Source organism: Microcebus murinus, chromosome 5 (genome assembly GCF_040939455.1).
Source record: "Microcebus murinus isolate Inina chromosome 5, M.murinus_Inina_mat1.0, whole genome shotgun sequence".
In the NCBI taxonomy this organism is placed as follows: Eukaryota; Metazoa; Chordata; class Mammalia; order Primates; family Cheirogaleidae; genus Microcebus; species Microcebus murinus.
Window position 1 is genome coordinate 110,303,011 of NC_134108.1, and position 18,800 is coordinate 110,321,810.

Below are 18,800 nucleotides of genomic sequence, written 5' to 3' on the forward strand. Positions count from 1 at the left end.
CCTCTCCGATCTTCATCCTTTCTCCCCCCAGCTTCACGGATCTTTCTGTTCTCATCCGTATTTGCCAGGTGGGAGGTTCCGAAAAGAACATGGTGAATAACCTCGGACATGTTCTCCCCATTTCCAAGGCTAATCCTACGTGATTTCTAGGCCTCCCTTCTCAACCTTTTTTCCTTTTTTCTTGTACACCCCTGATAAACAGAGACACAGCACTGCAGGTTTCAAAGAGGAAAAAAAACCACATTTGTTGTTGGTGGGAGGGAGTGAAGGGGAGGGCTCTTCGCCTCCCCACACCTTGTATAGACGGGTGGCTGGGGGCAATAGAAAAGGCAGCAGACGGGGGCGTATGCCTCGCTCTGTACAATATAGAAGAATCTGATATAGACACTTTGTATAAAAGCCACTTGTCCTCATTTGTGCCTCTTGCTGGCTGACTGGGGCGCAGTGGGGGACAAAAAAGCTGGGGTGATGCGCCAGGACACAGGGACATCCCATGGTCCCCATCCTCTGGCTGTCCCTTCTGGGGTCACTTTGGATCCTTGGTGGGGGCGTAGCAGAGCTCCAGTGGCCGTGACACCTTCCAGAACTTCTCATTCACCAGCTCCAGGGTCAGCGAGCCATTCAGCGTCTAGGTAGGGGGTAGAAGGGAGAGGCAAGGAGAAGACAGAAGAAAGTTGGAGAAGATGGAAAAGGAAATGAATGAATGAGAGGCAAAAGGTGACGGAGGGAGGAGGGAAGGAAAAAGGAAAACACAAGGGACAGGGCGAAGCAGGAGCACACGGAGATGGGAGAAGGGCATGGAGGGTACAGAGGGAGAGAAGAGGGCTGGTGAGTTCCGTGGTCAGGCTCCTGGTTCAGTGTGGCCCAGCCTACCCTCCGTCCTTCCCTCATACCCCTGCCCTCACAGGCTCTCACCGTGAACGCTCCGCCTCCGGGTGCGATGTAGATGGTGTACTGCTTTTCACTGACGCCCTCCAGGCTGGGCAAAGCAGGCTCCTCAGGACCGTCACCTCCTCCAGCACCTCCACCCTCCCCACCACCCCCATCAGGTCCTCCCCCAGTGTCAGAGGCAGCCCCGCCAGGCCCTCCTGGCTCCCCCGCCTCTTGTTGCTGCCGCCGCTCGAGGGCAATCCGCAGGGCCAAGTACTTGGAGAGGTGATCTACTGTGGCATTCCCAGTTGTCTTCACATACCTGGAGTTGGAAAGAGAGCGGGCTTACAGCATGGGAAGCCTCAAATGGGGAAAGGGGTAGGGGCTTTTGAAAGGGCTGGGTTTGGGAAAAACCCACTTCTGATGGAAATCTCCATGATCTTTGGTTTCTCAGTGGGCTGGGGAAAGACAGGGCTCCTCACCTAGTCTGGCAGTATTCTCCCTTCTCCACGAGCAGAGGGTGGGGCCGGAACACGAGCTCAATTTCTCCACCTGGCTCCGGGGGACTGGGAGCCCCAGGAGGGCTTGGGGGGCCCAGAGTTCCCCCTCCCAGGGTCCCTCCCCGGTCACCAGAGTCTTCAGAACCGGCACCCCCACCCACCCCACCAGTGCCACCTCCTCCTGTCCCTACACTGCTCCCCCCTGCACCCCCTCCACGGGGTCGCTTGGGAGCAGGGCCTGGGGCAGAGTCAGGGGCAGAGTCTGAGCTCACATCCTCTCCATCCCCCTCGCCCTCCCCGGGCTCTCCTTCCCCCCCACTCATCGCTGTGGTCTGATCTGACCCGGGCATCGGCCGTCTCACACGCTGGGCCCTGTAGAAGCAAGTGGTTAAGGTTAGAATGCATCAAGGATAAGGGGCTTAGACTTTAAGCTTCAGAGAATTAAGAGATCAGGGAAATCCTAATGATAATACTTAATATTCATTAAACATTAACTATATGCCAAGTGCTCTGCTAAGTGTTTTGCACCAATGCCCTCACCTAACACAACAAATCCTATGATGCAGGTAATTATTTGTTTTATGGCTGAGAAAACTGAGGCTTAGAGAGGTTAAGTAACTTGTTTGAGATCATAGACCCTCTCCTGTCAAAGTATAGTCCAAGAACTAGTAGCATAGCATCACCTGGGAGTTTGTGAAAGGCAGACCCTCAGGCCCACCTCTAGATCTACTGAATCAGAGTTTGCATTTTTAATAAGACCAACTGGTAATGTGGTACACATTAAAGGCTAAGTGATGCTGATGTAGGAAGTGAGTGATTTAATCCCCAGCAATATGAATCCAGAGCTTACTCTCGAAATCACTCTACTGTTCTAACTTCTTGAAAGTCAGAGGATAAACTGTATTTTTCTTAAGAATAGCAGTGCCAGTTGCTCACTAAGAAGCTGCAATTTACATCCATGATTTCCAGGCTTAACTATCAGGCCGTGCTCAGCTCTTAGGATGCTGAGGCTTATAAGCTAGCAGGCAGCAAAGACAGTACTAGGAATCTGACACACAGACCCATCCCACTAGTCCTGCTTCAGCCTCTTTCCTGACCCCTGCACCTGTGCATGGCCTGCATGCGCAGCCCCTCCTCAATGCTGGAGCTCAGTGCCTGCTGGTTGTGCAGGCGGCTGAGGCGGATGAGCACTCGGTCCTGGTGGGCTTCATATTCCTCCCGACTGGGATAGATCTTAGAGATCAGGGCATCAAAGTTGGGATCTGGCCGTAGGGATCTCTTGGATACCAACTTCTTGCGACAGGTAGGGCACTCCTTGTTCCTGGAGTAGGAGAAAGGAAGTCCTGGGCAATCAATCCAGGGAAGTGAAGCCTAGGCTGAACCAGGACCAGTGAGAGTCCAACTCCATACCCCTCACCCCATCTCAACCATGGCTCTGCAGTTACCCGCTCCGCAGGGCTGTGACAATGCAGTCAGAGCAGAATCGGTGGAGGCACTCCTTGGTGGTCATTGTATTCTTCAGCATGTCCAGGCAGATGGGGCACATGAGTTCTGAATGCAGCGAACGAGGGGAAACCGCAATCTCTGTGCCATCCATGATGGCTTCCTAGAGGCACCAGTGAGTGGGAAGGTGGTGTGGGTTGCGGGGAAAGGAGTTTTAGAAACCAGCAGTCCATGAAATAAGTGTTTTGTGAAATACAGTGAGATGGCAGAATCTGGGTACCCATGTTGGCCACTAGAGGAGGAAGGGAATTCAGAGAATGAGGGGGGCCATTGACTTGGAGAGAATGGAGAACAGAAAGGAGTAGTCTCCATTAACTAAGAGCAACTTTGGAATATGGGGATCTGAGGTTTAGTGAGAGGCCTAGGGGTGGGGACAGATTGGTGGTTTGGAGTAAATTTATTCAGCAGAATTTCTTAAAGTGTGGTCCTGGTACTACTTATATCAGAATCCCCTACGGTTCTTGTTACAAATGCAGATTTTGAGGCCCCATCCTGCTACTGAGTCAGAATGTTAGTGGGCATGAAGCTCTATGTTTAATAAACTCCCAAAGTGAGTCTTATATGCACTGCCCTATGACGCTGAACTGAGGAACAGGAAGGTAATTTCTGTGTTTGCTTACTATCTTTCAAATGAATATAGTAATACTTACTCTACCTCTCTGGTAGGGTTGTTTTGAGGATTAAATGAGATTAAATGAGTTAAATGTGAAAGTGCTTTGCAAGAGTAAGGTGACTGAAAGGTAGGACTGGGGAGTCTGGAATCGAGCAGCGCTGAATAGAGCAAAGAATGAAAAAGGCTGTGTGACCGGGTCTGCGGATTGAGGGGTTTCGGGGAAGGGGTAAGCTGGGAAAGGAGAATCCCTGTCACCTGCGGGGTCCGATGCAGCTCGTACAGACTCAGTTCCCACGTTTTGCTGGCATTCTGGGCATTCGCCGGCGTCGTCATGGTGATCGGCAGACACCCACCAGGGCTCCGCCGGCGCGGAGGAGAGGAAGGCTGGGGGTGGGGAGGGTGTCAGGGGCCGCCCTCGCGCAGACCCCGCCCCTCGGTGGCGCCCTCTCCGGCCCCGCCCGCGCCGCCCCTCACCCGGCTCGGGCAGTCCGCGCTCTCGCTGCCGCCGCGCCTGCCTCGGGGCCCGGGCTCCTGGCCGAGTTCGCGCGGTCCGCAGCCGCTGCTCAGACAGCAGCTCCCGCCGCCGCCGCCGCCGCCGCCATGGCCCGGGCGCTGGGGCCCTACGTCACTTCCGCCTGCCCCCCCACTCCACTCCCCCCGGCCGAGACGTCACCCGCCACTCGCCGCGCGGGTGGCACGGGACTGGACGCGGGGTTCCCCACCCGCGAGACGCGCCCGCCCCACGCGGGGAGCCGACGTCCCGGGAGTCCTGCGCCACGTGGGGACCGCGGCGTCCGCTCCCGGCCCGGCAGCGTCGCGCGGCCAACGGCCGTGGCCGCGGTTCCCACCCGGGGCCCCCACCCGGGGCCCCCACCCGGGGCCTCTCCCAGGGGCGGGGCCTGGGGTCTCTCAGGCCCGGGAGGGGACGGCGGGCTCGGGAAAGGGGCCATCTCCCGACTCCGGAGTCCCCCGGCGGCCCTGAGGATCACCCCTCCACCCACCCCCAACACCCCGCAACACACACAACTTCTCCGAAACCCCAGCCCAGGACGCCGGGGAAAGAGCTGCGAAAGATCCTCTGCCTCTTTAGTCCTCCGTCCTGTGCGCGCAACTAGGTCCAGATGTACCCAGGATTCCCTTTATCACCCTGGGGACTTGGTCCACCCTCCGCCCTCCACTTTGGGTCTCCCTGGACCCTCCAACCCGCTCTCCCCCTCGAGGTTTGGGGGCGGCGGCTCTGGACGTCCAGACTCAACTCTCGGCCGGAGCCAAAGACTCGAGAATTGCGTTTGGACAATCAAGAGCCGCGGCCCGGGGCGCGGGAGGGAGGCGCACGGGAGGGACGAGGGGTCGAAGACACCACGCGGAAGCAGGGACACACACAAGATGGGGCCCCCGTGGGGGGTGCGTGTGTAGGTGGGAGACACAGGGTCGGAATGTCTGGAGTGAGAAGTGGGCAGAAGCCTCTTCCAGGACTCTCGAGTAAAGGAAGGGGACGGGAAGGAAAGAGAAGAGGAAGGGGCAGAGTGATCCTCATTGAGGGTAGGGGATGGGGTGGGGGAGACCGTGGTGGGTGTCCTATCCCCGCCAGCCCCAGCTGGGGGTCCCGGACTTGGGCTGCAGCTGCCAGGGGGTGGCTTGTCTCTGGAACAAGGCAGCAATGGGTCCCTTTGCCCCCCACCCCAGTTCCCCCCTACTTCCCTGTCCTCTCCTTCAGTCCGTGGCCAGTCCTTATGTGGGAGCCAGAGTCGATTAGCGATTAGCGCAGACCCCCTCCCCTTCCTCCTCCTCCTCCCAGCCCCCTCCCTTCTGCTCTCCTCCAGCCCCTTTCATCGGCTGGTTCATTCCCCTAATCCTGGCCCCCTCCCCTAATCCCCCCCATCCGACCCCAGGCCGGCTGCTCCTATTGTAAGATGGAGAGAAAGGGGAGGGGTGACTCAGAGAAAAGAGAGGGTTGGGGGAGGGCCACCTGTTCCAAGACCCCCTCTCAAGGCCAGACTGGACACCAGGATGGGGCCATGAACAAGTCACCTTTGGGGACCATAAGGACCCAGGTTACTGGAGGGTGAGGAGTGGTGCTGAAGAACCAGTGGAAGGGGGCAATGCAGAAAACCCTCCCTTCAGAAAGACCTAGAGTGTCACGCATACACAGTGACACACACTCTTTCCTCTCACACCCGGCGGCGGGGGTTGCCCTGGGAGACCAGGCAGTGAAAGGGAACAATCCTTCAGGAAAGGGAAAGGAGGGGGAGGTGGGGAAGGGTCTGAGAGCTTGGACACAAGAAGAACCTGAGGTGGCAGGGAAGAGGATTTGTAATTTATTAGGGTCACAAGCACCCCTGCCTCCCATATTCAGCATTCCTGAGCCATACACTGCCACCCCTTTTGTAGCCTGGGAACTTAGAGTCCTCATCAGCAGGAGGCTGAGCAGAGTGGTGGGGGAGTAAGCAGAGTCCAGGGTCCTTGAAGCAGTTACATGAAAAGACCTCCTGGGAGGGCAGAAACATTTGGACAGATGCATGGGTGAAGAGACAAATGGGCTGGGGGGGAGCCCATTTCTGTCCCTGGCCTCAGGAACCTCTGCCCTTCCCACAGTGGCTTCAGACTCCCCTCACTTTCCCACATAGTCTGGGTTCCAATTCTCTGCCCTCTCTGTCCCCATGCTGGCCTCATACCAGTGACTTCTACTGAGGCCCCTGTGATGTATCCACTGTCTTCAGATGCCAGGAATGCGACCACATCTGCTACATCTATGGGAATGGGGGAAGAGGGCAGAATCCTACTTACTCCCATAGACACAAAGTAGCCATCGTCTCCCACAGAAGACATCCCCTCTCCCCCACATACACACTCCAACCACCAATTTCTCTTTCTCTCTCTCAAAAAAAAAAAAAAAATACTACAAACTTAGAGATCTCTTCATTTAGGCACCTTCCCCAGGCCCTCTTCCCCACTCAGTGCTCACCCTCAGGGTCCCCCAAGTGTCCCATCGGGATCATTCTGGTCACCTGTAAGGAAACACTTGTGTGTGGCTGAAAGTTTCTTTTATGGATTTTTTTAAAACTTAAGTCTGGCCCTTTTTTGTCTTCATGGCTCATACATTTATTGAATACCTACTGTTTGCCAGGCACTATGTCTAGCATTCTCTCTGTGAAGCCCAGAGAGGTTGGGTCTCTGAATGATTCTGCATTCCACCCACAGCCTCCTACCTTGTCCAGCACTTTCTGTGGCACTTTCTGTGTCATGGGTGTTGCAATGAACCCTGGGAGGACAGAGTTACAGCGGATCCCATGTCTGTGGGAAGGAGAGTGGCTGCTGACTCTGGAGAGGACTAAACACCGACCCCTCCCTCAGACCCACACACGCCTCAGCAAAGCTCCTCAGCACCCTCAAAGCGTGTGACCAACCGTGCAAGCTCTCGGGCTGCAGTCTGGGTCAGTCCAATCACTCCAGCCTTGGATGCAGAATAGTTTGTCTGCCCCATGTTCCCCACCTGTGGGTGAGTCAGGGATCTGGGATGAGTCAGGAGTCTCAAGGAGGGGCTCTCCTCTCTATGCTCACTTGGCTGGCTGACCTTGTCCCAACTCAGACTGACCTTTCCTACGATGCTACTGATGTTGATGATGGAGCCACGACAACCACTGGACACAAGGGCTTGGGCTGCAGCCTGAGTGACTAGGAAGATGCCCTGGCAGGAAAGGTTAACAAGGCAGAAAAGATCAGATGGGGCGACAGCCCTCCTCCAATTGCCTCTCCAGGCTAGGGGGATGGGCAGAAGTCATAGGTTCAGAGGTCACCACCTTGAGGTTGACAGCTATGACTTTGTCCCAGTCATCCTCAGACATGTGGAGCAGAAACTCATCCCGGGTGATGCCCGCACAGGACACAACGACAGATGGTGGGCGAGAAAAGCAGGCCTATAGGAGGGGTAAGGTACACACTAAAAAAAAACAAAACACAACACAAAGAGCCGGGAGCAGTGGAGGCAACGTTATAGCTTTAAAGGGGGCAAGGTTGCCTGGCGTTCACCTGCACTTGTTCCAGCAGGCGCCTGGCGGTCCTGGCCTCAGACACGTCAGCCTGGAAGGCAGCATGGTTCCCCCCGGGCGCCCTCTCCTTGCTCCCCGGCCCGCCCAGCAGCCGCACGGTCTCCTGTGCCGCTGCCCCGTCCAGGTCGCAGGCGGCCACGGCGGCCCCCTCTCGGGCCAGGCGCACACTGACCGCCCGGCCGATGCCGCTACCCGCACCTGAGGTAGGAGACAACACGCGGGGGGGGGGAGTGGGCAGGGGTCAGAGGCCACGGGGAGCAGTTAGTAAAATTTGGACAAGGGGCTAGGGCTTACAGCGGCCGCACCCCCTGACATCACTCCGGCACCCCAACCCGCCCTGGGAGAGCACCCCCTCAACCTGTGACCAGGGCCAGCGCCGAGCCGAGCCTGCGCGGGAGCTGAGTCGCCATCGTGGGCTGCGGGTGGGCGGGCACTCCCGCACCGAGCCAATCCGAGCGGAGAGAGGGCGAGGCTAAGGCAAAGCCGGGGCCAATAGAAGCCCAGGCAGCCTTAGACTTTCCGCCGCCACCAGCGCAGGCCGACCTCCCACCGCGGGGGCGTGCCAGACACAACCGCTTGGGGGCTCCGGGAGTGGGGAAGACAAGGGCTCCATTACCCCCCAAAAAGACAAAGACTGCAAGTGGGGTGGAAGATCCGAGGACTTTATTTCTGGTCACCACCCTCCCCCTCGATTCAAACACAGTGATATAAAAAGAATAGAAACAAAAAATAATCAGGCCATGAAATTACCAACTAACCCTCTCCCCATCCCCCCAAATCAGGACACACGATTGATGTTTAATTGATGTTTATCCCAGATTCCTCCTGTTACCCCCTCTGTCCAGGGCTCTGGTCTTCTCTGAAGCCCCTACCAACTGGTGGGAGACATGGAGATGGACCTTGGAGAACCCTTTGCGTAGCAGTTTGGTCCTCTGAGAACAGGTAGGGTAGGGGAGACCAGGTAGGCTGCCATCACCCCTCTCCCTTCCAGCCTTCTTCATGGCCCCATTTAGCCTTCCAAACCCAACAATGTGGTCAGGCAGTGCCTAACACTATGGTCCCTCTGGCCTCTCATTCTCACCTCTACAGCCCCACTAAGACTGCCAAATCTTGAAGGCCCTAATACCAAAGTCATCATTCTCCTAAGTTACAATTCCTCCCTTTGGCAGAGGTCCCTGGCCATGGCCTCCAACTTCCACAGACCCCTGACCTAGAGTTAGGGACAGAGGTTTGGGACAGGGGTGAGGTGGTTTATCCCACCTCTCACTCGAGGTGGGCAATCAACACCATCATGACGACCCCCCCCAGCAGCCCCAGCACCTCCAGAAGTGATTGCAATGGTGACGCTTCCCTCAACAGCTCAGGCAACACAGACACAGTTGCTACATAGATAAAACCACCTGCAGTGAATGGCAGGACCCAGCCAGGACCTGCACCACCTGCAACTTCACTGCCTATGGCCCCTCCTTCAGTTAGAAGGGCACAGGCTGTGCCTGCCAGTGCCCCTACTGCTGTCAGTAGTTGTAGACGCATTGCCTGGTGGAGAGAAAAGAGAGAGAGGCAATCACCAACAGCTGAAGATTATTAGTGGTTTGGAAGTGGTTGGTGGGGTAAAGATATATAGATGTAGGGTGTATGTCATTGGAAAATGAAAAGCAAAATAAAAGGAGAGTCTAGAATAAATAATTTCTGAAAAATCTTGTAGATCAAAGAGGTCCTTTCCATAGACCTTCTGATGCAGTAGGCGTGTGTGTGTGTGTGTGTGTGTGTGTGTGTGTGTGTGTAAGACCCACATAAACCATTCAGATGGTTTACAGACCAGTTTAAGAAATACCAAGCTATGGGACATAGAAAACAGAACTTCTTCTCCATTGTTTCTAGAGCATTTGTTGTCAATGATAGTATGACTTGTTTGAACTAATGAGAGGCAGTTTGGGGTTTTCGGTGAGTGAGCAGAAATAAAGGGTTTGAGGCAACCATGTTTGGTAGACATTATCACCAACCTGCTTTTTGCTGCAGCCAGACTGGACCAAGATGGCAAAATCCCCAACCTCATGGGGCACTTCATGTAGGAGGACAGTCATTGTAGTCAGAATCCCCAGCCCCCGGCCCCCTCGAAAGGAAGCACCAATGGCCAGACCATCTGTGAAGTTGTGTGCCAAGTCAGCAGCCAGATTCAGGTACCCGGATACACGCAGGTCTTGTATAGGACAAGAAGACAAAATGATCAGAGGCATCCACCACCACCACCAGTCCCAGTCCTGGCCATCCTCACATCTCTCCTCAGAGTCCACTTCACACCCAGCCCCTCAGTGTTTCCCAGATAGCTGTCTGTCATTACCCATGGCCCATATTCCACGTGATTCATGATAATGCTCACCAATCCGTGGGCCCTTACCTGAACCTGTTTTTAATTCTTCAGGGTTCTGAGGTCTCACTGGCCCATCTTTGGGTACTGTGCTCCCTCCTCTCCTCTTCCGCAACCCCCCTGCTTCCTTTTCTTCTTCCTCTGAGCTCTGTTTCTCCTTTGAAGAACACTCTGAGAGAAGAAAGGAGTTAGTCAGAGTGGGGTACAGAGATCTTCTGACATATCCTCTGCCTCCTGAGAGCCATAGGATGAGGGGATTCTGAGGCAGGAAGGTTGTTCGTGGGCTCACCCTGTCTTTCATGTCCATGACTTCCACGTGTGTGACCATGAGTGTGTCCAAGTCCATGGCTATGTCCATGTCCTCCTTTCACATGCCTCACAAATTTCTCCACCACAAGAAAGGCAACAATTCCACTGAGAACCCATAGTCCCACAGACAGAATGGGGCCCTGGCCTGGGAATGGAGGCATTGAGACATTAAGGGAGATGTGGATTCCAGACTCCTCCTCTAGTGCAGGAGGTGAAGAATAGGAAGAGAAAGACCTCTAATACCCCAAGTGCTGTCCCCATCTCTCTCTTTCTCACCACTGTGGGAATGTCCATGTCCGGGCTGCTCTAGAGGGTGGTGAGAATGAGGTTCTGGAAGGGAGAAAAAAACCCAGGTCAGCGAATACCTGATACATAAGGTGTAGTATGTTTCAGGAAGTATTGGAAAGTCAGGGATTACAAAGGAGAAAGAATCCTTTTTCCTTAAAGAAATAAAATAGGTTAACATTTGGGTAAAAGTCAGAGATTACTTACCCAGAGCATGAGGGATGAGGTGAAGGAAGGCATCTCCCAGGAGCCCACCAGAAGCAAAACTGAGTAAAATCTGGAGTAGAGAGCGATGCCGGGGGGAATTTGACTCCACAGGGATAAGGAAAAGGACAAAGAATGGAGCTGCAGATATCAGCACTGTGGCCCCCAGTGCCTGGTGAGGGAGAGCCAGGGGTCAAATAGTGTGCAGTTTTCCAACAATCCAGAACCAGCTCCTCTCTCCCCCAGCCCCTGGGGACTCACATAGGCCCAGAGAGTGACAGTGTCCAGGTCCTGCTTGATGCGTGGTGCCCCAGACTCCCCGTAGCCTCCATGGCTATGCTCATGGTCATGTCCATGTTCTCCGTGGTAGAATCTCTCATGGGAGTGGCCATGGCTATGGCCATGGTGCAAATCCTCATGTGAATGTCCATGGTCGTGACTGTGGGTATGTCCATGCCAGATGCTCTCATGAGTGTGGCCATGGCCTTGGGCATGGCTGTGGCCATGGTGGAAATCCTCATGTGAGTGCCTGTGGCTGTGGCCATGGAAGTCCTCTTGCAGGTCCTCGTGCGGGTCGCCATGACCCCCGTGTCCGGCCACCAGCAGCCCCAAGGCTGCCCAGGTCAGCAGTCCCACGGCCACCCAGTGGGGGGCCCCCAGGTCTCTGGCCATCACGCTGACCAGAGGGACAGAGATAGTGACTCCACTTGACCCTCAACTCTATACCTATGCAGGGTCCGCTTTACTCCAATCGCTCCCTCCGTCCATCTCTATGGGCTGCTCCCCAATTCCATTATGTCCCCACCCACATTGTTCCCAAGACTCGTTCACTTTATCCCGAACCCCCTCCCAGATGTGGGGCCCCTGGGACACCACTCTAGACTTCAACCCACCACTTTACGAACTTCTGGGCCCTTGTCTCTATGACCCATTAGGTGGGGAAAAGGCCTGGAAAGGGCAGTAGGGAAAAGCAGGGAATTCTCACCGGCTTGGGATCCTCTCCTTTCCCGGTTTGCTTGGACGTGGCAGTCCCACCTTAAGCTCCCGCGAGAACAGGAAGTTCCGTTCTACCTTCGCCCTGATCCCTTTACCAATATGGTGGCACTCCGGTAGCGGCGAAGCCACCCTTCTCTGACGCGCGTGCGCAAGCGTGGAGGTTATTTGAGGGGATGGTGGGCGAGGCGGGCTAACAGGCCAGAGGAGACCGCCTCCTCCGTTTCCAACTAGACGAAGGGGCGGGAACTAGCGCCGAGACTTCCCGTCTGTACAAAGATGGCTGCCACATCGGCGCTGTCATTTTGGTACAGAGCAGAGCGAAGAGCTTAATTCGACCCGATCCGGGCCAGAGTCGTTTTCTCAGGGCCTTCCTCGTGCTCAGCTAGTCCTCCGATCAATCCCTGAGAATCCCTTGCACCTCTTCGGTATCCCTACACTCAGCCAGCGATCATGTCTTGGGCTGCTCGCCCGCCCTTCTTCCCTCAGCGGCATGCCGCAGGGCAGTGTGGGCCAGTGGGGGTGCGAAAAGAAATGCATTGTGGGGTCGCGTCCCGGTGGCGGCGGCGACGGCCCTGGCTGGATCCCGCGGCGGCGGCGGCGGCGGTCGGAGAACAACAAACCCCGGAGCCGGAGCCGGGGGAGGCTGGACGGGACGGGATGGGCGACAGCGGGCGGGGTGAGTGTCCTAGCGGACGGGCAGGCAAGCTACTGACCGCGTTATCTGCAACCCCTCCCCCACACTCTCCCCTGGTGCTCTTTCCCTGGCGCTCCCGCCCCCTTGTTTGTAAACACGCGTCCCCTCCCTCCCGAAGGCTTTAGTACCCTCCTCCCTGGGGCGGGGCGGGGAGGGGGAGCTTCCGCCCTCCTCGCCGTGGCCGTTTGAGGCCCTGTGCACCGTAGGTCCCAGCCGTGGGAAGGACACGGTTCCCCTTGAGCTTGAGGACTATGGACGTTTGAAGGCAGGTCCTGCGTCCTAGAAGGGGTCTCTTTCCTCTGCACGCCCCAGCAACCCTGCTGTAAGCTGGGAATGGAGGGGTTGGATGGTCCACCCCACGTGCTGCCCCACTCACGAGACACGTCTGGCTTGGGGTGACCTGGCATTCATTCAGACGCATGGCTTGGAATTTTTCCTCACCTGAACTATTCTCCTCTCCTTTGTCAGCCCCCACCTCTTACCACAATTAGTAGTTACACTGTTGTTAGACAGGAGGTAGTCTCTGGATTTGGGGATGGGTGCTGTGGGCTGGGTAGGGGGAGGGTGGGGAATTAGAGAATTAAAGTCTCCAGTGGATGATCAAAGACTCATTTTCTCTTTTTGTCTCTCCTGTCTCTGTGTGTCTCTGTGCTTCTTTGTACCCCTCTCTCAGACTCTAGAAGTCCAGACAGCTCCTCCCCAAATCCCCTTCCCCAGGGGGTCCCTGCCCCTTCTCCTCCTGGGCCACCCCTACCCCCTTCAGCAGCCTCATCCCTTGGAGGCTCTGGGGCACCACCCCCACCCCCTATGCCACCACCCCCACTGGGCTCCCCATTCCCAGTCATCAGTTCTTCCATGGGGTCCCCTGGTCTGCCCCCTCCAGCTCCCCCAGGATTCTCCGGGCCTGTCAGCAGCCCCCAGGTGAGAGGTTGTGACCCACTTAACTGCCTCTCCACTATCATTTCCTTGTTTTCCTTATAACCCCAGATCCTTGTGTGAACTACCCCATGGTCCACTGACCTTCCAGTCCTCTAATTTTGGCAGGCCTGTGGTCCTTGTGAGACCCCTTGCCCTTCCTGAGGTGATTGATCCTTCAGTGCATGTTTCCTCCCAACGCTATAAAAGAACCTCAGTATTCTTGATATCCTATTGATCTATCTGTGATTTTCTGCCCTTTTGGTCCCATCTGCTCTTCCAGGACACATGCCCTTCAGGGCCACTGTGTTGCAGTTTCAGGGGGGAACTGTTTATGTCTGTTTTCTTTGAGGTTGTGTTCCAGGGATGGCCCTTCACATAGAATGCAGTGTAAATAATGCCCTCTGGAATGTGCAATGCAGGGCCCTGCCTAGTGGTAGGGTGTGATTTCCATCATTTCTGCAAGATTCTCCCTCCCAATGAGTCTTCCTGTGACTTCCCTATTTCCCCCATCCCAGATTAACTCAACAGTGTCGCTCCCTGGGGGTGGGTCTGGCCCCCCTGAAGATGTGAAGCCACCAGTCTTAGGGGTCCGGGGCCTGCACTGTCCACCCCCTCCAGGTGGCCCTGGAGCTGGCAAACGGCTTTGTGCAATCTGTGGGGACAGAAGCTCAGGTATGGGGCTCAGAAGATCAGCAGAGAGGAAGAAAGAAAGAGTCTGGGACATTTACCATCACCTGTGGGATTACCAAGGGCTTATGGGGTTGGGTCAGAGCAAGTTACCTGGGGGAGGTCTGATGAAAGTAAGGAACCTGAAGCTCAGATGTGGGATGGTGTAGGGGTTGGTCAGAGGGAAAAGGGGGCTATTAGAGGGTTTCTGAACAGTGAGGAGAGTGGGGCTAGATTATGCCCCCTTCCTAGTTCCCCAGCTCTGTATTTGGCAAACACAGGAAGGTTTAAATTAAGTTTTGGTGGGGAGGAGATTGGCAAGAGACTTAATGGTAAAGAGATCTCCATGCAGCCTTCTTAATTCTCTTCTTCATCACATATAGGCAAACACTACGGGGTTTATAGCTGTGAGGGTTGCAAGGGCTTCTTCAAGCGCACCATCCGCAAGGACCTCACCTACTCTTGCCGGGACAACAAAGACTGCACAGTGGACAAGCGCCAGCGGAACCGCTGTCAGTACTGCCGCTATCAGAAGTGCCTGGCAACAGGCATGAAGAGGGAGGGTAAGGACCTGCCCACCTAGGCTTCCTAGACCACAGGCCCTTTCTCTTATACCCCACTCAATGGGAGAGGAAGGAGGAGGGGTCAAGGAAAGGAGAGATTGAAGGAAACCACATGTTCTGTATCTCTCAGGAAGGCCTACTGTTCTTTCTCCCCTCTAGAGGGCGATATTTGATTTCTTTCTCCCCTCGTTGTCTGCTTTTCTCCCTGGTACTCTGTTCTGGCCTTTGAGTTTCCTTCTTAATGGTTCTGCCTGTGTGGCCTGTACCTATGACCCTTCCCCAGTCTGGTCCTAGAGTAGAATAACTTTTCCTCACCCATAATGGGATTTTTTTATTTCCCCTTCTCTAATCTGAGTAGTCCCTCCTCTCCTTGATCCCATGTACCTTCTTTGGTCTCCATCTCCTTTAATCTGTGGTCTTTCCTCTGCCTCTTGGGACTCTACACTCTCATAAGCTATAGAATTTACTGAAGATCTAAGGACTTGCCTTCCCTCTTCTGTGTTTCCATCCTGTCTTAGTAGATTCCTAAAGTTCTGAGAGAGACACTTTAGAGAGTATCTTGGTCAAATCCCTCATTTTAGAGAAGATAAGCCTGAAGCCTGGCTTTCCCAAGGTCATGTACAAAAGAGTAGTAAGGCTGGGATGAGAACCCACATCTCTGAAGACCCAGGCCAATACTCCTTTTACTGCCTATTTTGTTGAGTCAGAAAAGCACAAGATTTCCAGTCAGGCACACTTGGATTCATTTGTGTGACCTGCCGTGTATTGTGTGAATGTAGAAAAACTATTTAATCTCTTTGAGTTCCAAGTTCTTCATCTTCGAAAATGGGAACGAGCTCACAGCATTGTTATGATAATTGAGTGAATATCAAACTGTGCTTAGCATGTTTCTTGGCATGTTTTTTAGCATGTAGTAGGCCTCCATTTAAATTCCTCTCTAATTCCCTTACCCTCCTCTTCCCTGCTTCTTGACTTATTTATCTGCCCTTTTATAACCCCTGCTTTCAGGCTTCCTCCAGTCCACTGTTTCTAGTGACTTCCCCAATTCCTGTAAATATCTCCTAAGGGCCATGACACCCTGATAAAGTCCTAAGGATATTTGTGGAACCCCTTCATGGTTGGCTGCTGATTTTCCATTTTTTCTTCCCCTCCCACCCCACAGCGGTACAAGAGGAGCGTCAGCGGGGGAAGGACAAGGACGGGGATGGGGAGGGGGCTGGGGGAGCCCCTGAGGAGATGCCTGTGGACAGGATCCTGGAGGCAGAGCTTGCTGTGGAGCAGAAGAGTGACCAGGGCGTTGAGGGTCCTGGGGGAACCGGAGGTAGCGGCAGCAGCGTGAGTGATGGGGTTAATCTACTCTTCTTCATGGTGGGGTATTGGGGGAGGGAATCCAGGTCTGTTCTATGTCCCCTCCCCCTCCCTTCCCCTCACAATTCTCCTTACATGGCTTGGGACTGGAAGTGCGGCCAAACAGGTCTTTCAAACACCTGAGGTGGGTGTGATAGCTCCTCTGTCCCCACTCCCAAAACAACCCACTGGCAGGACCACAGGCAAGTCCCAAATAAGTAATCATCTACATTAATGCCAGAAGAGAAGTCTGACTTATAACAGAGATTGGTTTAGTTGGAGCTTGAGGGAAGACTATATATAAGGAAGGGATGTCAAAATCCTCTTACAAGGAGGCTGCCAGTATACCTCGAGGCCTTCCATAACTCCTACCCTCCGTCTCCTGCAGCCAAATGACCCCGTGACTAACATCTGTCAGGCAGCTGACAAGCAACTATTCACACTTGTTGAATGGGCGAAGAGGATCCCACACTTTTCCTCCTTACCTCTGGATGACCAGGTCATACTGCTGCGGGCAGGTCAGTGACCTTGGATCTCTTTGACCTCCTGACCTTTAGTGACCCCAGTGGCCATACCTTGCATACTGAGGGAGCCAAGCTAGCTGACCTGGCCACTTCTTTTCTTCTTCTCTTCCACCAATGTGCTTTGAATCCCATGGTCTTATCTCTATCCTGACCCTTGCTACCCTACCCAGGCTGGAACGAGCTCCTCATTGCCTCTTTCTCCCACCGATCCATTGATGTTCGTGATGGCATCCTCCTGGCCACAGGTCTGCACGTGCACCGCAACTCAGCCCATTCTGCGGGTGTGGGAGCCATCTTTGATCGGTCAGTGGCCCTTGGCTGGGCTGGCATGTTGGTAGAGGGGGTGGGGCTATAGGCTGGTCCGTGTCCAAGGCTGGCTGAGCTGTGACCTTTGAGTGACCTGCAGGTCCCTCTCCAGGGTGCTGACAGAGCTAGTGTCCAAAATGCGTGACATGAGGATGGACAAGACAGAGCTTGGCTGCCTGAGGGCAATCATTCTGTTTAATCCAGGTAAGGGGAGGATTACCCTTGTCTCTCAAGGCCAAGGCAACCTTGGAGCTTCCTCTTCTCCAGAGCTCCTAAGTTACCCAACTGTCCCCTCAGTAAGACCCTCAACCCGGAAATCTCCCATGTACCTGAGGAAAAACCCACATCCACTGATACATTCCCTTTGACCCCATCCCACAAACCCAGTGGGCCTGCTTCCCTTGCCAGGCATCTGGTAAAAGGCAAGCAGGTGGAGCCCAAAAGGGCCATCCTGTGGGCTACATCTATCTGTTCTGATTTGATTTGTCTTCCTTCCTCTTCCTCGTCTCTTCCCTGCCATCCCAGATGCCAAGGGCCTCTCCAACCCCAGTGAGGTGGAGGTCTTGCGGGAGAAAGTGTACGCATCACTGGAGACATACTGCAAGCAGAAGTACCCTGAGCAGCAGGGACGGTGAGATGGAGTCATGGGGACTGAGGCGCCCATGGGAGTGGGGAGTGCCATGAGGTGTGTTTAGGTCCTGTGTGCTTCCAGTTCTCACTCCTTCTCTCACCTCTACCCTAGGTTTGCCAAGTTGCTGCTCCGTCTTCCTGCCCTCCGGTCCATCGGCCTTAAATGTCTAGAGCATCTGTTTTTCTTCAAGCTCATTGGCGACACCCCCATTGACACCTTCCTCATGGAGATGCTCGAGGCTCCCCATCAGCTGGCCTGAGCCTAGACCCAAACATGGCGCTTCTCACACTTGAAGAGCACACATCCAAGAGGGACTCCAAGCCCTGGGGCAGGGTGGGAAAGGCCATGTTACCGGAACCTTGGAGTGAGAAGTATACGCAAAACTGAGACCTCCAAGGGGATCTAAAAACCCTCCAAGGGGTTTTCTTGATATCCCAATTTAGAGGGTACCCCGGATCCCTGTGAGGACTGGACATCTCCTTTCATTGGCCTTGAGTCTCTGAATTTGTTGGGATTTCCCATGATTTGGGGTGATTTCTCACCCCCTGGCTTTTCCCTGGCACAAAGCACTGGTCCTGCTCCTGGGACCTTGCATCCCTCTCATCTTGCCTCACTTTGCTCCCCATCTAAAGAATGGAAATGGAGAACTTCCCCAGAGATAGATATTGGGGGGCAGGCCCCCCAAACCCAAACTAATAGGCATGGGAGTAGGGCTCTGACAGGCCTCTCTCTTCCCAAACCTGGCAGATGGGCACCTCTCTGGAAGAGGGAGGGCCCTGTCACTGTCTCCTGTCTAACGTCCCCTTTTACACTTCACCTCCTGCAGTCAGACTGAAAAATAAAAAAGGTGGTGGTGCTGATGGTGAAGGAGCTGGTGGACATGTAGGAATGATCTGCTATTTTAAATTTCTTCAGAGGATGGAGACTTGCAGTTAGACTCAAAGAAGTACTGTACTTTCCCAGGTTGGCTAAGAAATGCCAGTGGTGGAGGTGGGTGTTTGGGAAAGGCAGGGCCTGAGATGGTCCGTCCCTGCACTCTCCAAGCACTGGCCTTCCCAGTTCCCCTCCCATGTCTTCCTGTCTGACTGGTGGAAGGGGCCTGGGCTGTGACCACAGGACCTGGCAGGGGATGGTTTGGTGAGTGCAGTTCTCAGCCCTTCCCTTCACAGCTCTCCCCCAGCCCTGGGCACACAGCATAGGCTGGGGACACATGCTCCTGCCCTGAGAATTGAGGGGAGGTGGCCAGCCCACAGAGCTGGGGTGCTGGGGCTGCATGATTTTTGCCCTGCGTCTCTTCTCTTTGGGGTTCCTCTCCCCTCTCTTTCACTCACACATAAAATCGCTTTCAAATTAAAATCGCTGTTTTCTGGACTGAAGTGACTGTTTGGGCAGCGGGCATGGGCAGCGCCGGGCTTGGGGGGCGGTATCCGGTTGGGAGCTCAGGAGAGACTCCC

At 54.7% G+C, this 18,800-nt stretch overlaps 4 protein-coding genes across 7 annotated transcripts; 1 reads left to right on the forward strand and 3 right to left on the reverse strand.

The window, feature by feature from the left end:
- Positions 1–219: 219 nt before the first annotated feature.
- Positions 220–4,110, reverse strand: RING1 (ring finger protein 1). The gene is made up of 7 exons (XM_012791368.2): positions 3,961–4,110; positions 3,742–3,870; positions 2,816–2,976; positions 2,476–2,691; positions 1,353–1,742; positions 916–1,192; positions 220–628 (listed from the first exon to the last, which is right to left on the reverse strand). The coding sequence occupies exons 2-7, from the start codon at positions 3,817–3,819 to the stop codon at positions 527–529; spliced, it is 1,224 nt and encodes a 407-aa protein (XP_012646822.1). The 5' UTR covers positions 3,820–3,870; positions 3,961–4,110; the 3' UTR covers positions 220–526.
- A 1,671-nt stretch (positions 4,111–5,781) lies between these two features.
- Positions 5,782–7,967, reverse strand: HSD17B8 (hydroxysteroid 17-beta dehydrogenase 8). Its single transcript, XM_012791377.2, has 9 exons — positions 7,894–7,967; positions 7,516–7,733; positions 7,287–7,403; positions 7,082–7,174; positions 6,894–6,979; positions 6,696–6,780; positions 6,452–6,494; positions 6,162–6,236; positions 5,782–5,975 (listed from the first exon to the last, which is right to left on the reverse strand). Exons 1-9 carry the CDS (start codon positions 7,943–7,945, stop codon positions 5,959–5,961), a joined length of 786 nt encoding a protein of 261 aa, XP_012646831.1. The 5' UTR covers positions 7,946–7,967; the 3' UTR covers positions 5,782–5,958.
- A 209-nt stretch (positions 7,968–8,176) lies between these two features.
- SLC39A7 (solute carrier family 39 member 7) lies at positions 8,177–11,849 on the reverse strand. 2 transcript variants are annotated; one of them, XM_012791366.2, is made up of 8 exons: positions 11,687–11,849; positions 10,963–11,377; positions 10,705–10,873; positions 10,489–10,542; positions 10,193–10,357; positions 9,934–10,074; positions 9,539–9,735; positions 8,177–9,071 (listed from the first exon to the last, which is right to left on the reverse strand). In XM_012791366.2, exons 2-8 carry the CDS (start codon positions 11,371–11,373, stop codon positions 8,799–8,801), a joined length of 1,410 nt encoding a protein of 469 aa, XP_012646820.2. In that variant the 5' UTR covers positions 11,374–11,377; positions 11,687–11,849; the 3' UTR covers positions 8,177–8,798. The 2 variants fall into 2 exon arrangements, with proteins under 2 accessions (XP_012646820.2, XP_075859550.1); XM_076003435.1 differs by lacking the exon at positions 11,687–11,849 and having other exon boundaries at positions 10,705–10,857; positions 11,231–11,680.
- A 109-nt stretch (positions 11,850–11,958) lies between these two features.
- On the forward strand, positions 11,959–18,717 carry RXRB (retinoid X receptor beta). 3 transcript variants are annotated; one of them, XM_012791357.2, is made up of 10 exons: positions 11,959–12,373; positions 13,065–13,312; positions 13,825–13,981; positions 14,359–14,538; positions 15,701–15,873; positions 16,274–16,403; positions 16,580–16,712; positions 16,816–16,919; positions 17,241–17,346; positions 17,458–18,717. In XM_012791357.2, the coding sequence occupies exons 1-10, from the start codon at positions 12,148–12,150 to the stop codon at positions 17,603–17,605; spliced, it is 1,605 nt and encodes a 534-aa protein (XP_012646811.2). In that variant the 5' UTR covers positions 11,959–12,147; the 3' UTR covers positions 17,606–18,717. The 3 variants fall into 3 exon arrangements, with proteins under 3 accessions (XP_012646811.2, XP_012646812.2, XP_012646813.2); XM_012791358.2 differs by having other exon boundaries at positions 16,828–16,919; XM_012791359.3 differs by lacking the exon at positions 13,065–13,312 and having other exon boundaries at positions 11,960–12,373.
- Positions 18,718–18,800: the final 83 nt, after the last annotated feature.

Excerpts from the sequence above, each read along its gene's own strand:
- RING1 (XM_012791368.2), bottom strand. The coding sequence starts at position 3,819 with ATGACGACGCCGGCGAATGCCCAGAATGCCAGCAAAACGTGGGAACTG. Across the intron at positions 1,743-2,475 it reads CGCATGCAGGCCATGCACAG|GGCCCAGCGTGTGAGACGGC; the intron begins GTGCAGGGGTCA and ends TTGCTTCTACAG. Across the intron at positions 629-915 it reads CCGGAGGCGGAGCGTTCACG|ACGCTGAATGGCTCGCTGAC; the intron begins GTGAGAGCCTGT and ends CCCCCTACCTAG.
- HSD17B8 (XM_012791377.2), bottom strand. The coding sequence starts at position 7,945 with ATGGCGACTCAGCTCCCGCGCAGGCTCGGCTCGGCGCTGGCCCTGGTC. Across the intron at positions 6,781-6,893 it reads GCAGCCCGAGAGCTTGCACG|ACATGGGATCCGCTGTAACT; the intron begins GTTGGTCACACG and ends TCCTTCCCACAG. Across the intron at positions 6,495-6,695 it reads CACAGAAAGTGCTGGACAAG|GTGACCAGAATGATCCCGAT; the intron begins GTAGGAGGCTGT and ends GTTTCCTTACAG.
- SLC39A7 (XM_012791366.2), bottom strand. The coding sequence starts at position 11,373 with ATGGCCAGAGACCTGGGGGCCCCCCACTGGGTGGCCGTGGGACTGCTG. Across the intron at positions 10,358-10,488 it reads ACATGGACATTCCCACAGTG|GCCAGGGCCCCATTCTGTCT; the intron begins GTGAGAAAGAGA and ends CTCCATTCCCAG. Across the intron at positions 9,072-9,538 it reads CTGGCTGCAGCAAAAAGCAG|GCAATGCGTCTACAACTACT; the intron begins GTTGGTGATAAT and ends TCTCTCCACCAG.
- RXRB (XM_012791357.2), top strand. The coding sequence starts at position 12,148 with ATGTCTTGGGCTGCTCGCCCGCCCTTCTTCCCTCAGCGGCATGCCGCA. Across the intron at positions 13,313-13,824 it reads GGCCTGTCAGCAGCCCCCAG|ATTAACTCAACAGTGTCGCT; the intron begins GTGAGAGGTTGT and ends CCCCCATCCCAG. Across the intron at positions 13,982-14,358 it reads CTGTGGGGACAGAAGCTCAG|GCAAACACTACGGGGTTTAT; the intron begins GTATGGGGCTCA and ends CATCACATATAG.